Consider the following 15,091-nt stretch of genomic DNA (forward strand, 5'->3'; position numbering starts at 1 on the left):
ACCTCACAACCTATGCCACGATGAACAGATATAAAAGTTTTGTGACGCAATAAACTATTATTGGCTTAAACCAAGTTCTGTGTAGAGTAGAGCTGAGTAAAGTGTTAAAAGTGTTTTCTCAAGACCACGATCACGTGACCCACATTGCCAGAAATTAGTGACAATTTTTCGAATTTTCACTTTTTTAGTTAAACAGACATGGCCACAGGTTACCCAACATGGAAGCACTGCGGAAAATTTACGAACCGAACACAAGCGCAACAGAGTTTACGTCATTCTTTGATGTCGCCTACTTTGGTAATCCCGAAACAGGAAAGTGTATTGTTGCATAGCAACAGCGCTTATCGCCATCCAGTGAATGATACGTGATATATGCCAACTTAAGACCATTTTATAGATAACTTTTGTTTCCGTTCGCAAAGCAAAGTAACTTAACATAAATAACGTAATCAAGTTTATTACGGAAATATTATGACGTAATATTTACAATCTTTGTTCTGTAAAAACCAATCATATGTATTAAATTAATGACGTCACACGCATCCAGCCTATGTATTTAATATATCTACTATTTATTACTTCACTTGATCGTTCTTCACTCAAGTTAAGTGCCTCTGACACTCACCGGTTGTGGAAGATGTTCGATGGCTTCTGATAAACTTTCCACTCCAACATCACCGATGTCACAATCCCTTACATTCAGTCTCCTGATGTTGTGGAGACATTTTGATAATAACAAAGCTCCATCGTCACCGAACTCATTCCCACTCAGGTTGATCTCATCGATCTGGAATATTTTGTAAATAAACTTCAATTTAAACTAATAAATTAGTTGGAAACAGAATAAAATTTTACAGGAAAATTTTTTAATCTTGCCTGGTTCGGTACAATGTGTATTACGACGTCATAACAGCAAAAGTATTTCTACTCATTTTGCATATACTGCACGGCTTGCTATAATTCATTTGCATATCACACGATGATATTGAAAAACTGGAAGTTTGTTATTACGTCATAAGGATTTTGTTCTCTATGGAAATGTCTGTAAATTTATATTGTTGGGAACCCCATGATTTAATGAAACAGTTTAATAGAAATGTCAGTATTTTAAGTTTGAAACTTTACGATTATGTCAGTTAGGAAGAGAAACTATGATTGATGGCTGCCTAAGTTTGTTGGTTTGTAGTCGCCATGATTTAAATAAACAGGTAAAGGCAATAACTTGAGATTAAGAAGCTAGGGTCAGTTGGTACTTGGTAGATCGATAGATGACACTAGTCTGCGGCTATAGCATAACCACCGCAATGGAAGTTGAGCAACAACAGACTACACAACTTATTTGCACAGATAGGTTGTATGCACAAGAACTGGAGGAGAAACTTTACTTCATACGCTGCCGAACCTGAATTTAATGTACGCAAACTCAACGTATTGACAATCTACTTTAAACTAAAAATGTAGATCCAATTCTCAGGCAGTGATTACGGCATAATTTAAGCTAATTGTCAACATGGGAAGAAAGTGTTGCGTGCACAACTGCAATGGAAATTATAATGAGCAACAAAAAGTTTTTAGACTCCCAAAGAATCCAGAAGAAGGAAAAAGATCGTATGCTGCGCTTCCTTGTGGTAGCAACCTAACTCAGATGATACCGTTGTATGTGAAAAGCATTGGCCACAGGAAAACCAACATGGAACCACTGCGGCAAATTTACAAACCGAACGCAAACGCAACAGAGTTTACGTCATTCTTGGATGTCAACTAATTCGGTAATTCCGAGAAGGAAAACGTCTTCTTGCATAGCAACAGCGCTTATCGCCATCCAGTGAACAATACGTGATATATGCAACTTATATCAACATTTTATAGATAACTTTTGTTTCCGCTCGCAAAGAACAATAATTTAACATAATTAACGTAATCAGACTTTTTACGGAAATATTATGACGTAATATTTATAATCTTTGTTATGCAATAACAAATCATTTGTATTAAATTTATGACGTCACACGCATCCAGCCTATGTACTTAATATATCTACTATTTATTACTTCCCTTGATCGTTCTTCACTCAAGTTAAGTGCCTCTGACACTCACCGGTTGTGGAAGATGTTCGATGGCTTCTGATAAACTTTCCACTCCAACATCACCGATGTCACAATTCCATAAATTCAGTCTCCTGATGTTGTGGAGACATTTTGATAATGACAAAGCTCCATCGTCACCGAACTCATTCCCACTCAAGTTGACCTCATCGATCTGGAATATTTTGTAAATAAACTTCAATTTAAACTAATAAATTAGTTGGAAACAGAATAAAATTTTACAGGAAAATTTTTTTTAATCGTTCGTTGCTTGGTACAAAACATATTATGACGTCATAACAGCAAAAGTATTTCTACTCATTTCACATATATATACTGCACGGCTTGCTATAATTCATTTGGATAGCGCACAATGATATTGAAAAACTGAAAGTTTATTATTAGGTTATAACTTATAAGGATTTTGTTCTCTGTAGAGATGTCTGCAAATTCAAATTGTCGGAAACCCCATGATTTAATGAAACAGTTTAATAGAAATGTCAGTATTTTAAGTTTGAAACTTTACGATTATATCAGTTAAGAAGAGAAACTTTGATTGCGGTTGAACTAAGTTTCTTGGTTTGTAGACGCCATAATTTAAATAAACAGGTAAAGGCAATAACTTGGGATTAAGAAGCAAGGGTCAGTTGGTAGGATCGATAGATGACACTAGTTTGGGGCTATAGCTTAGCCACCGCAATGGAAGTTGAGCAACAACAGACTACACAACTTATTTGCACACATAGGTTGTATGCACAAGAACTGGAGGAGAAACTTTACTTCATACGCTGCCGAACTCGCATTTAATGTACGAAGACTCAACGTATTGACAATCTACTTTAAACTAAAAACATAGATCCAATTCTCAGGCAGTGATTACGACATAATTTAAGCTAATTGTCAACATGGAAAGAAAGTGTTGCGTGCACAACGGCAATGGAAATTATAATGAGCAACATAAAGTTTTTAGACTCCCAAAGAATCCAGAAGCAGGAAAAAGATCGTATGCTGCGCTTCCTTGTGGTAGCAACTGAACTTAGATGATACCGTTGTGTGTGAAAAGCATTGGCCACAGGAAAACCAACATGGAACCACTGCGGAAAATTTACAAACCGAACGCAAGCGCAACAGAGTTTACGTCGCTCTTTGATGTCTACTACTTCGGTAATCCTGACAAGGAAAGCAACTTGTTGCATAGCAACAACGCTTATCGCCATCTAGTGAATGACACGTGATATATGCCAACTTAAGACCATTTTATAGATAACTTTTGTTTCCGCTCGCAAAGTACAATAACTTAACATAATTAACGTAATCAGACTTTTTACGGAGATATTATGACGTAATTTTTACAATCATTGTTCTGTAAAATCCAATCATTTGTATTAAATCTATGACGTCACACGCATCCTGCCAATGTACTTAATATATCTACTATTTATTACTTCACTTGATCGTTCTTCACTCAAGTTAAGTGCCTCTGACACTCACCGGTTGTGGAAGATGTTCGATGGCTTCTGATAAACTTTCCACTCCAACATCACCGATATCACAATTCCTTACATTCAGTCTCCTGATGTTGCGGAGACATTTTGATAATGACAAAGCTCCATCGTCACCGACATTATTCTCAGTCAGGTAGATCTCATCGATCTGGAATATTTTGTAAATAAACTTCAATTTAAACTAATAAATTAGTTGGAAACAGAATAAAATTTTACAGGAAAATTTTTTAATCTTGCCTGGTTCGGTACAATGTGTATTACGACGTCATAACAGCAAAAGTATTTCTATTCATTTTGCATATACTGCACGGCTTGCTATAATTCATTTGCATATCGCACGATGATATTGAAAAACTGGAAGTTTATTATTACGTCATAAGGCTTGTCTGTAAATTTATATTGTCGGAAACCCCATGATTTAATGAAACAGTTTAATAGAAATGTCAGTATTTTAAGTTTGAAACTTTACGATTATGTCAGTTAGGAAGAGAAACTATGATTGATGGCTGCCTAAGTTTGTTGGTTTGTAGTCGCCATGATTTAAATAAACAGGTAAAGGCAATAACTTGAGATTAAGAAGCAAGGGTCAGTTGGTACTTGGTAGATCGATAGATGACACTAGTCTGGGGCTATAGCATAACCACCGCAATGGAAGTTGAGCAACAACAGACTACACAACTTATTTGCACACATAGGTTGTATGCACAAGAACTGGAGGAGAAACTTTACTTCATACGCTGCCAAACCCGCATTTAATGTACGAAGACTCAACGTATTGACAATCTACTTTAAACTAAAAATATAGGTCCAATTCTCAGGCAGTGATTACGGCATAATTTAAGCTAATTGTCAACATGGAAAGAAAGTGTTGCGTGCACAACTGCAATGGAAATTATAATGAACAACATAAAGTTTTTAGACTCCCAAAGAATCCAGAAGAAGGAAAAAGATCGTATGCTGCGCTTCCTCGTGGTAGCAACCGAACTCAGATGATACCGTTGTGTGTGAAAAGCAATGGCCACAGGTTAACCAACATGGAACCACTGCGGAAAAATTACAAAACGAACGCAAGCGCAACAGAGTTTACGTCGCTCTTTGATGTCTACTACTTCGGTAATCCTGACAAGGAAAGCATCTTGTTGCATAGCAACAGCGCTTATCGCCATCTAGTGAATGACACGTGATATATGCCAACTTATATCAACATTTTATAGATAACTTTTGTTTCCGCTCGCAAAGAACAATAACTTAACATAATTAACGTAATCAGACTTTTTACGGAGATATTATCACGTAATATTTACAATCATTGTTCTGTAAAATCCAATCATTTGTATTAAATTTATGACGTCACACGCATCCTGCCAATGTACTTAATATATCTACTATTTATTACTTCACTTGATCGTTCTTCACTCAAGTTAAGTGCCTCTGACACTCACCGGTTGTGGAAGATGTTCGATGGCTTCTGATAAACTTTTCACTCCAACATAACCGATATCGCAAAGGCTTACATTCAGTCTCCTGATGTTGCGGAGACATTTTGATAATGACAAAGCTCCATCGTCACCGACATTATTCTCAGTCAGGTAGATCTCATCGATCTGGAATATTTTGTAAATAAACTTAAATTTAAAGTAATAAATTATTTGGAAACAGAATAAAATTTTACAGGAAAATTTTTTTTTAATCGTTCGTTGCTTGGTACAAAACATATTATGACGTCATAACAGCAAAAGTATTTCTACTCATTTTGCATATATATACTGCACGGCTTGCTATAATTCATTGCATATCGCACGATGATATTGAAAAACTGGAAGTTTATTATTACGTCATAAGGCTTGTCTGTAAATTTATATTGTCGGAAACCCCATGATTTAATGAAACAGTTTAATAGAAATGTCAGTATTTTAAGTTTGAAACTTTACGATTATGTCAGTTAGGAAGAGAAACTATGATTGATGGCTGCCTAAGTTTGTTGGTTTGTAGACGCCATAATTTAAATAAACAGGTAAAGGCAATAACTTGAGATTAAGAAGCAAGGGTCAGTTGGTAGATCGATAGATGACACTAGTCTGGGGCTATAGCATAGCCACCGCAATGGAAGTTGAGAAACAACAGACTACACAACTTATTTGCACACATAGGTTGTATGCACAAGAACTGGAGGAGAAACTTTACTTCATACGCTGCCGAACCCGCATTTAATGTACGCAGACTCAACGTATTGACAATCTACTTTAAACTAAAAATATAGATCCAATTCTCAGGCAGTGATTACGGCATAATTTAAGCTAATTGTCAACATGGAAAGAAAGTGTTGCGTGCACAACGGCAATGGAAATTATAATGAGCAACATAAAGTTTTTGTCTCCCAAAGAATCCAGAAGAAGGAAAAAGATCGTATGCTGCGCTTCCTCGTGGTAGCAACCGAACTCAGATGATACCGTTGTGTGTGAAAAGCATTGGCCACAGGATAACCAACATGGAAGCACTGCGGAAAACTTACAAACCAAACGCAAGCGCAACAGAGTTTACGTCATTCTTTGATGTCTACTAATTCGGTAATCCGAAAAAGGAAAGCGTATTGTTGCATAGCAACAGCACTTATCGCCATCTAGTGAACGATCCGTGATATATGCCAACTTAATACCATTTTATAGATAACTTTTGTTTAGGTTCGCAAAGCAAAGTAACTTAACATAAATAACGCAATCAGACTTTTTACTCAAATATTATGACGTAATATTTACAATCTTTGTTTCGCAATAGCCAATCATTTGTATTAAATTTATGACGTCACACGCATCCAGCCAATGTACTTAATATATCTACTATTTATTACTTCACTTGATCGTTCTTTACTCAAGTTAAGTGCCTCTGACACTCACCGGTTGTGGAAGATGTTCGATGGCTTCTGATAAACTTTTCACTCCAACATAACCGATATCGCAAAGGCTTACATTCAGTCTCCTGATGTTGGGGAGACATTTTGATAATAACAAAGCTCCATCGTCACCGAACTTATTCGCACTCAGGTTGATCTCATCGATCTGGAATATTTTGTAAATAAACTTAAATTTAAAGTAATAAATTATTTGAAAACAGAATCAAACTTTACAGGGAAATCTTCTAGATGTTGCATTGTTTGTTCGACAAGCATCGTGATCAGCATCACATGACACACATTGCCAGAAATTTAGCGACAAGATTTTCGACCTTTCGCTTATAATTAATGTAAAAGAAAATCTTTATATATTATACTTAATGCAGAAATTTGAGCTGAAATCGAAACTAAATATTTCGGCATGTTTTGTGGCGCTACAGTAAAATTTGTTAAACACAAAAGTAACCAAGCGCAAAAGATTTTACTTCATTCTTTGATGTCGACTACTTCAGTAATCCCGAGAAGGAAAGCGTCTTGTTGCATAACAACAGCGCTATCACCATCTAGTGAATGACACGTGATATTGATTGATTGATATTGAAAACTCTTTTTTCCGTTCGCAAGTCATAGTGACGTATCTTTACCGGTCAACAGTAAGTCAGGTTATTGGATTAGATATCGTAAGACACCGAGCTACTCACTTATGGACATTTTTAAATAATTCATTCATCATAATTATTCTGAGCATCATCGTCATGCACATTATTGTACGTCATGCACGTTACTATTATTGTGACGTCAAAATTTCCTCAACTTATGTCATACTTGGCGTATAATTTGTGCTTTGAGTAACGTTTTATGAAATTACTGCATTATTCTTTTATCACTAAATATAATTGAAAAATTATTTGTCCGATATTTTTATTGACAGCTCTTCTTTGACATAAAATCAACTTGTTTTTGATATGAAATTTAATTCGTATTAAAACTAAATCGCCTTTAGATCCAAACTATGAAAACTTTTATGAAAACGTTTCAGTGGACAAAGTGAAAATTTTAATCAAAATATTTTGCAATAAAACCTACGAATGAAACACATTAAATAGTATAGATGGTAAAATATAAAGAGCATTGTTTTTTTCTAAATTTTATTTTGTGTTTTGTAATAAAAATTTGAAAAAAGAATGAGAGGTGGTTTATAGTTTAATTTATAGCTAGACACCAAAGTTCCAAAACTTGACTTGACGTATCGCTAACTCAGTATAAGTTCATAGAACTCACCTTGACTTGGTTCTTTCTCTGTGTTATCTCTAACTCAGTAAACAATCGATCAAAGCTATCTCCACTGAACCTGAGATGATCAATCCTCACCACACAAGGCTCGGTTGTTGAACGCAGAAAATAGTTGAAGGTCGTGACGTCATTTGGAAAGATATTTGCCTCCCGCTTCAACACAATGGGGGATCGCACAACAGAAGCAACCACTTCATTGAAGTCCTGATCGTCTGCTTCCTTGAGCCAAGCACACACAACAAGTAATCGCTGAAAAGATTCTTTATCGTTGACAGAGTTCGGTGTTGATCGAACCAGAAACTCTTTCATCATCTTCTTCTTTCCATCATAATCAGTTGGAGGAGGCAGGAACTTCATCAATCTGTTGACATTTTCATCATTGCACAATCCGAAGATGAATTTTGCAACAATTTCGTATCTGGGTGTATTGAAGCTGGACATTCTGGATTCAAACTCATCCAGTGATGCAAAGAAGATGAGATAAATGGCAACAAACGCTTCCTGCCAAACTAAATGTGAAAAGAAAGTCTTCTTGTCGCCTTCAAATATCTTCACTTTCAAACTGGAATCGATATTTGTTTTCAAGAACGATCGAATAGTTTTCTCATCCATATCTACATCCTTCAAATCGTCTTCACTGAAGATAATTTTCCTCACAGCAAATCCATTCCAAGCAAGACGGGCCAACTGTCCAACGTCACTTTCGTGTCCATGCATGTGGCTTGACCTGATGAACATTTCTAAAGCATAACATATGATGCCAGTCATCGACGACAGATCGGTACCTTCACCTTTACTCATGCTCTGATGAATACAATGGATGGTTAAGATGCAGAGGACAGGGATGTAGCAGTATGAAGAGATGTCAGGATTGTCATCTAATCTCTGCATCACTTTTTTCGAGTCTTTATCACAGATCTGTCCACAGATTTTTTCCTGTGATTCTTCATTCAGTCCGAGGACATTAACAATGAAGGAAGGTCTGCATTCAGGATGAAGATCGTACAATTGCCGGGGACGTGAGGTGATGAATTTCTTGGCTCGTGGAAGCAGCTTTCCACGAAGCAGGTTTTTAATGAAAGTCTCAGATGTTGCTTTCGAGTGCAGAGATGTGATTGGAGCTAATTTATCGGGTGACGTCATTGTTGCTTCGTCCAGACCATCCATGATTATGACCACATCAGAGCTTTCATTGAGATGATTCAGCAAATATCTGTCATGAGACTCACGACTGTGATCCCACTCACACCCAGCACTTGTTGTGAAGAACTGAAGAAGGTTGGACTCTGCAGTGAAGTTGACGTCACGAAGTGCGATGTGGAAAATGTATTTGACTTCACCCAATAAACCATCCTTCAAGATTTTCTGTGCAAGAATTTTAGTCAGAGTAGTTTTCCCGATTCCAGCCTGTCCTGACACACCCACGATGTTACCACGGATACGAACGTATTCTTCCTTTGCTGCAGAAGTTTCGCATAGTTCGGCGTCTTTCTTAGCAGTTTTATTGGCTGTCTCATAAACCTGATCCAGTGTGATGTTTCCCTGACCAGGATCAAATCTTTTAAGAACATCCGCTCTTCTATCCTTCAGATCAAATCTTTCAAGAACTTCCTCTCTTTTATGATAATGTCCAACACTGTCAAGATCCATCTTTTTTCCCCACCTTGCAATTTCAAGTGGAACTGAATCAATTCTTTTGTGGATTTCAACCGGCAATTTCATCTGCCCCGCAACTATCTCTGCTCTCTCTTTCAGTTTAGAACCTGAAGAAAATATCAATTAAATCATTGCATTAATCCATGTAAGTGCGACATTCAGCGACGTTTAGTAAGTTTGGGGAAAACTGTTTTTACAAAAAACAATAATTTAATTAAATGTCTTTCCAGTAACCAAATTTCACTTTTCGTTTCGTTATAATAATATGAAGCTAAAGGCGTATCTATAATAGTGTTATCATTTATGTGAAATACTAATATCTTGCCGTTTATTTCTACCACAAATCATACCAATACATTAAGCAAATCCAATAGACCTTTACATAATAGAGGTGCAAAGACCAGTGTATTCTACAATTAATTAACGAGAAGTTACAGCAAATCTGTCCACTCAGGTTGAGAAGCAAACTCACTTAATTCCTCCCGAAGCCTCATGGTGAGATTTTCTGCTGATTCCCCTGGTGCTGAGCTTGGTTGCTCAGTGTTGGGTTGAGCTGAAGTAAAACGAAGAATCAAGTTAAAATCAAAGTTTCATTAAACTTTGCCAAATGTTGGCCAAACAATCGAATCTGATTGGTTGAATGAACTTTGGAATTTATGACGATTCAACCGAAGTAAAACTTTTATATCACAAGTTATCAGCAATGAAGGTGTGTGACGTTTTTATCGATTTTATTAAAACAACTTTGAGTCTATTAACACGTTCACGGTGATGCCATCGACCCATCAGTGAGTCATGCGTAAAATGTTGCTACTGCGTTGTTTCCCACCGGTGGTTCTTATGAAAAAAATTACTGTAATATGTTGTTACTGTTACATTATAAATAATTTTTTTGCCTTTTTTTCCTGTTTCACAATCCTTGTTCAACAAAGACAAATGGTGAAATTCTTTGTAATTTCATTATATTGAAAAAGAACATTTGTCACTTAATTTTCAGTTAGAATGCTTCATTTTAAAGCACAAGTATGGTTTGCTCTCGCAGCCTTCATAGTAGGTTGACACTTTTTTTGCATTTTTTCGATGCTTCCCCGTCATCCTTCGTTCAAACAAATCAGTTCCATTTTCCACAAACACCTTTTTCTGCTGCTTATTTTCAGACCTTGGGCGTGTCTATCATTTCTCTCACCATTAGACTAATGATGTCATCTGATATAACTATACTGAATACGTCTATTGGCCAAATTTTGCCTTCGTGTGAAGGTTCAGCCTAAATCAGTGGTTCATAAACTGGGGGGCGCGCCCCCCTTGGGGGGCGTGTAACATTTGTAAGGGGGGCGCGAGAGATGACAAGCTGTCTATTATATGAGCTATGTCTAAACATGCTTTCTTGACTTTCACTATAGGTTCATTTTTATTAAAATTTTAAAGTGTGTCACGATGGCAATTGTGTTTTTGAAATTTGGATTCCGAAATACGTCAATTGTTACGCCATAATATTTGGTGTTTCTCCACATTGAAGCGTATCGTTTTCGTTTACTCATTCATGCACTCCTAGCTTGACTAACTGTTCTCTCGTCTTCTCTTTTTGCGGTGACCTGTTTTTCTCACAACGGGGGGCGGGGTAACAAGAAAAACTTTTACAAATGTATCACTTGTAGAAATATATACTTAATTTACATTAAATGCATTTTCTTTAGTTTTACAATTATGATGTATACAGGAAACCAGATGTTTTTGCTACTAACCTGTAAATATCCGATTAGTTTACGACCTATAATTTTCGAGTCATTAACGATTGAAAATTTGTGCAATGTCGGCCACACATAATAAACATACTGGGATCACGTCAATTGACTGTGAACAAATTCACCGGCGATAATAATTGGTCGTGGTCAACTGACCGGCAACAAATTGGCCGGCGACACAAATCAACCGCTACGCATTTTATTTTTATTCTTTACGCAAATTAGCATTGTTGTTTATTCAAATTATATGATTTAAGTTTACGTGATAATATGATTTGAGGTCAGTTGGTTCTAGGTAAATTTACGTCACGGTCAGTTGTCCCCGGTGAGTTTGTTCGCGGTCAATTTCCCACGGTTAATTGTCGTGGATCAAAAATACTAATGTCACGCACCCGGTTTAAATAGGGTAAAACCAACGTCAGCCAATATTAAAACCGTAAAATGAAGTAAAATTTAAATTTAGTATTGATTTAATAACCAGATATTTTAGTAATTAAACTAATTGTATTGAGTGGAAAAAAGACAAAGTATGACCAAAATTATCTGACGTATGGCTTTATAGATACCACAGTGAACAAAAAAGTCGTACCGCAATGCGCGATATGCTTAGAAAAGCTAAGCAACGACGTTTTGAAACCAAGTCGTTTGCAGCGTCATCTTCATGAATATAAAGACAAAACCTAGGAACAAACTTGACTGTGCAGCCGACGTAAGATGTGCATTATCTTCCACAAACCCTCGAATTAATCGTTTGGTTTCCCAAAAACAACTACACTGTAAAAAATCTTTTCTAATTATAAGTCAGTGAGACAATTGAGACTAATAGTTAGTCGTCCAACGAAAAGTATGGCTTATAGTTAGTCTCAATTGTCTCACTGACTTATAATTAGAAAAGATTTTTTACAGTGTACATCCTTCTCATTAATGAAAGTTAATTGAAAATAATATGTTGTTTTGTTTAATGCTTTTTTATTTTGCAATGAGGGGGGCGCGAAATTTTTAGGTACCGTCAAGGGGGGCGTGTGCCAAAAAGTTTAAGAACCCCTGGCCTAAATGCACAGAGTTTCTTGACCAGTGAACCCGAAATTCCTCAGCCCAACACTGGTAGCAGATCAAATATTTTGAAGTGTGGCTAAACCAGAAGTACCATCTACCATGCCTGTGGTAGTCGCAACATCTGCTGTCGACGTATCTTCCTCTTCATCCTCTTCTACACCTGTACTGCTGCTATCACTTGGCTCATACACCGAATAATCTGACACCTCTTCATCTGAACTAAAGTCCTCATCTGAAGATTCTTCAAAATTAGCAGCACTTCTTCTAGGCCTATGTCATAAAACGATGCAGGAATCATTTTGCAACAATTGAAACAGAAATTACTCACAATATATTACCTACAATTTATCACACAAGGAAATAGGCTTTACTCTATAAGTTGCTTAAAATTATGGGACCCACCGGTGCGTCAAGTCGCGCTGGCTACAAAATAGTTTGTGTTTAATGCGATTTGACCCACCGGTGTACAAACGATTAAACATACTGAAAGAACTCCTTAAAGCGAAGAAAACATGTTGACGAAATTTGGCGGGAAAGCTCTGGCGGCAACTAGCGGTACAAAAAGTTAAAGGTAGTCGTAACACAAGAAAACAACGAAAATTCGGTATCGCAGCGAACGTGTTAATTAATTACGACGTTGGCCAGACTTCATTATGTACATAACTCTACTAGATTCTTGTTTCAAGTTGCTAGTTTTTGCAATTGCTGATTAGAAATAGATGATATACTGGTTTATGTCAAGTGTCATGATTACCATGTCCTGTTATTACAATTACGTCGCTAAGTATTGTCATGTCGCCAGCTGTATTCGAGATTCCTGTGAAGTTTGGAGAGTTCCCATGTGATAGATCCACTACGCGCTTGTTGGAAGATTGGTCAACTACAACATATATCAAGCACATGATATATTCATACAGATGTTTAAAATTTTAGAAAAAAGCTTTTGTTAAATAACGAGCTCGTAATGAAAGTTTAAGATGTCAATTAAAAACGCCATAGCACATACACATATGGTTGGTTGTATGTAAGATACAATTAAACAGAAAGCAGAAGATAGCTTTCACAGTTCGATTGTGACTTAGCATAAATATTCAAATATTCCCGAAATCGAACTGTCTTGATATGAATGTTTAACTGGTACCTTGTATTTTTCCACTTGGTGACGCCAAAGGTCTTGACGTAGAAGGCATATTTGCATCCTGATTGTCTTGCATGGTGTTTCCGGTGTTGGCTTATACAGGTCACAGGTGTTCCTGGTCTAGGCTTGTACAATGTAGCAGGTGGTGTTCTTGTATAGACTAACTCATAGTTTTTAAAGAAACTACAAAATATCAAAAGATTTGGTCCTAAATCATATTAATCATACTACATGTTATGCAAAAAAGAAAATATTTTATCAAACTTTAGCGATAACTTTAAAATGTTTAAAAGTGGCGAAGGCTTTGGGAATTTTTTGCCACTATGTTTCTTGCATAAACGTTTGATCGAGTTTGATCAATATTTTTATAGAGTGCTGTTGTCATAGCATTAAACACTCCACTACCGAGCCAGAAATTTTCAACTTAGTCGCCTTAACCACCCATTGAAGATAGGCAGCACCATGGCAGGTTGAGTGGATCATAAATGGAAGGACAACGTGGTCTCGCCAAACTTTGTAAATTTATCATCTACACCAACTACCACCTCGACGTTATCTGGGACTTTCTAGGTGATTGGTCAACAATTGAGCAGTTGATTGCTGTTCGATTGCTCTACCTACTGCATTCCCCCCACAATACATAATCTGTGAATTTTACATGAGAGCGCAACCCAGTGGCTGCTAGGCCCATGCCCCGACATCTAGTGCGTTGCGTGTTATTGCGAGCATAATCTCGTTCTATTGTGTTATGAAGCTCAGCGTCATACTTATGGCTCCATTGACATCACATTGCATTCTTAACACCGTTGTAGTCAAAGTATATTACAATGATATAGGATGCATGTAAGGTAGGAAATGGAGCGAGATGTTTCTGACTATGAGTCTGACCCCAACCACAGAACCGGATAATTCTACAGAACTTTACCGCTGTCAAGTGTTCAAAGTGTTGTTCAAGAAAACTTTTAAAAACCCTTTCAGTAGTTGTGTCACGCGTGTGTGTGTGTGTGTATTCAACCGCTGTGCTATTACTTTGTGCTTGTTACGTTATTCTGACGATCGTTTAAAGTGTGACGCTGCACCTGTTGTGTTCAATTTATTCCTTTTCCTTCTCGCTCTGTTGAATCTAATTGTAACAGTTATATCGAACGTATCGTTTCAACGCTTCTGTATTTCTGAAAGCGCCACTCAGTTGACTTGAAAAACAAAATTCAACAACAACAATAACCCGAACGTCACCTTCTAAGCTCCGTCATTATTGTCTGTTGAGTCTAAATAAAATACGGCGACCGACTAAGCGCACCATTATGACCTCATAAAAGCAAAGTGTACAGGGTAAGAGGAAGGCCATAAACCAACTTGTTCCTGTTCATGCGATTGTTTACCATGTTGACGCATTCCGCTTGCTCAGCTCTTGATCAAATAGTGGAGTCTCGTAAAATACAAATCATAAAACTTCCTATGTTGAGAGTCGAGTCAGTCCTTGCGCCATGAATGTATCAAACAAATAGAACAACAGTTGTTGGATGTCTCTCATGAGCAACAGCCTCAGTTCAACCATCAGCTCTTGATGTAATGAGGCAAAGTATTGTGACGAGGTACTCACACACACATACGCACACACACACATGTACAAATAAACACATGCACACAGACACACTGCGTACTAAAAAGGGGAGGGCATTAAGCCGTGCCCCCCCCCCCCCTCACGAATCCAAAGTTCTTTT

At 37.0% G+C, this 15,091-nt stretch overlaps 1 protein-coding gene across 1 annotated transcript in view; it reads right to left on the minus strand.

Moving 5' to 3' along the window:
• Positions 1–15,091, minus strand: part of LOC143446379 (NACHT, LRR and PYD domains-containing protein 3-like) — a 45,673-nt gene that overhangs the window by 2,603 nt on the left and 27,979 nt on the right. The window contains exons 10-14 of the mRNA XM_076945984.1: positions 6,484–6,645; positions 5,032–5,193; positions 3,576–3,737; positions 2,098–2,259; positions 626–787 (exon numbers count right to left, since the gene is read on the minus strand). Coding sequence (XP_076802099.1) covers positions 626–787; positions 2,098–2,259; positions 3,576–3,737; positions 5,032–5,193; positions 6,484–6,645 — 810 coding nt within the window. The remainder of the gene's footprint in view (positions 1–625; positions 788–2,097; positions 2,260–3,575; positions 3,738–5,031; positions 5,194–6,483; positions 6,646–15,091) is intronic.

This window comes from Clavelina lepadiformis, chromosome 2 (genome assembly GCF_947623445.1).
Source record: "Clavelina lepadiformis chromosome 2, kaClaLepa1.1, whole genome shotgun sequence".
In the NCBI taxonomy this organism is placed as follows: Eukaryota; Metazoa; Chordata; class Ascidiacea; order Aplousobranchia; family Clavelinidae; genus Clavelina; species Clavelina lepadiformis.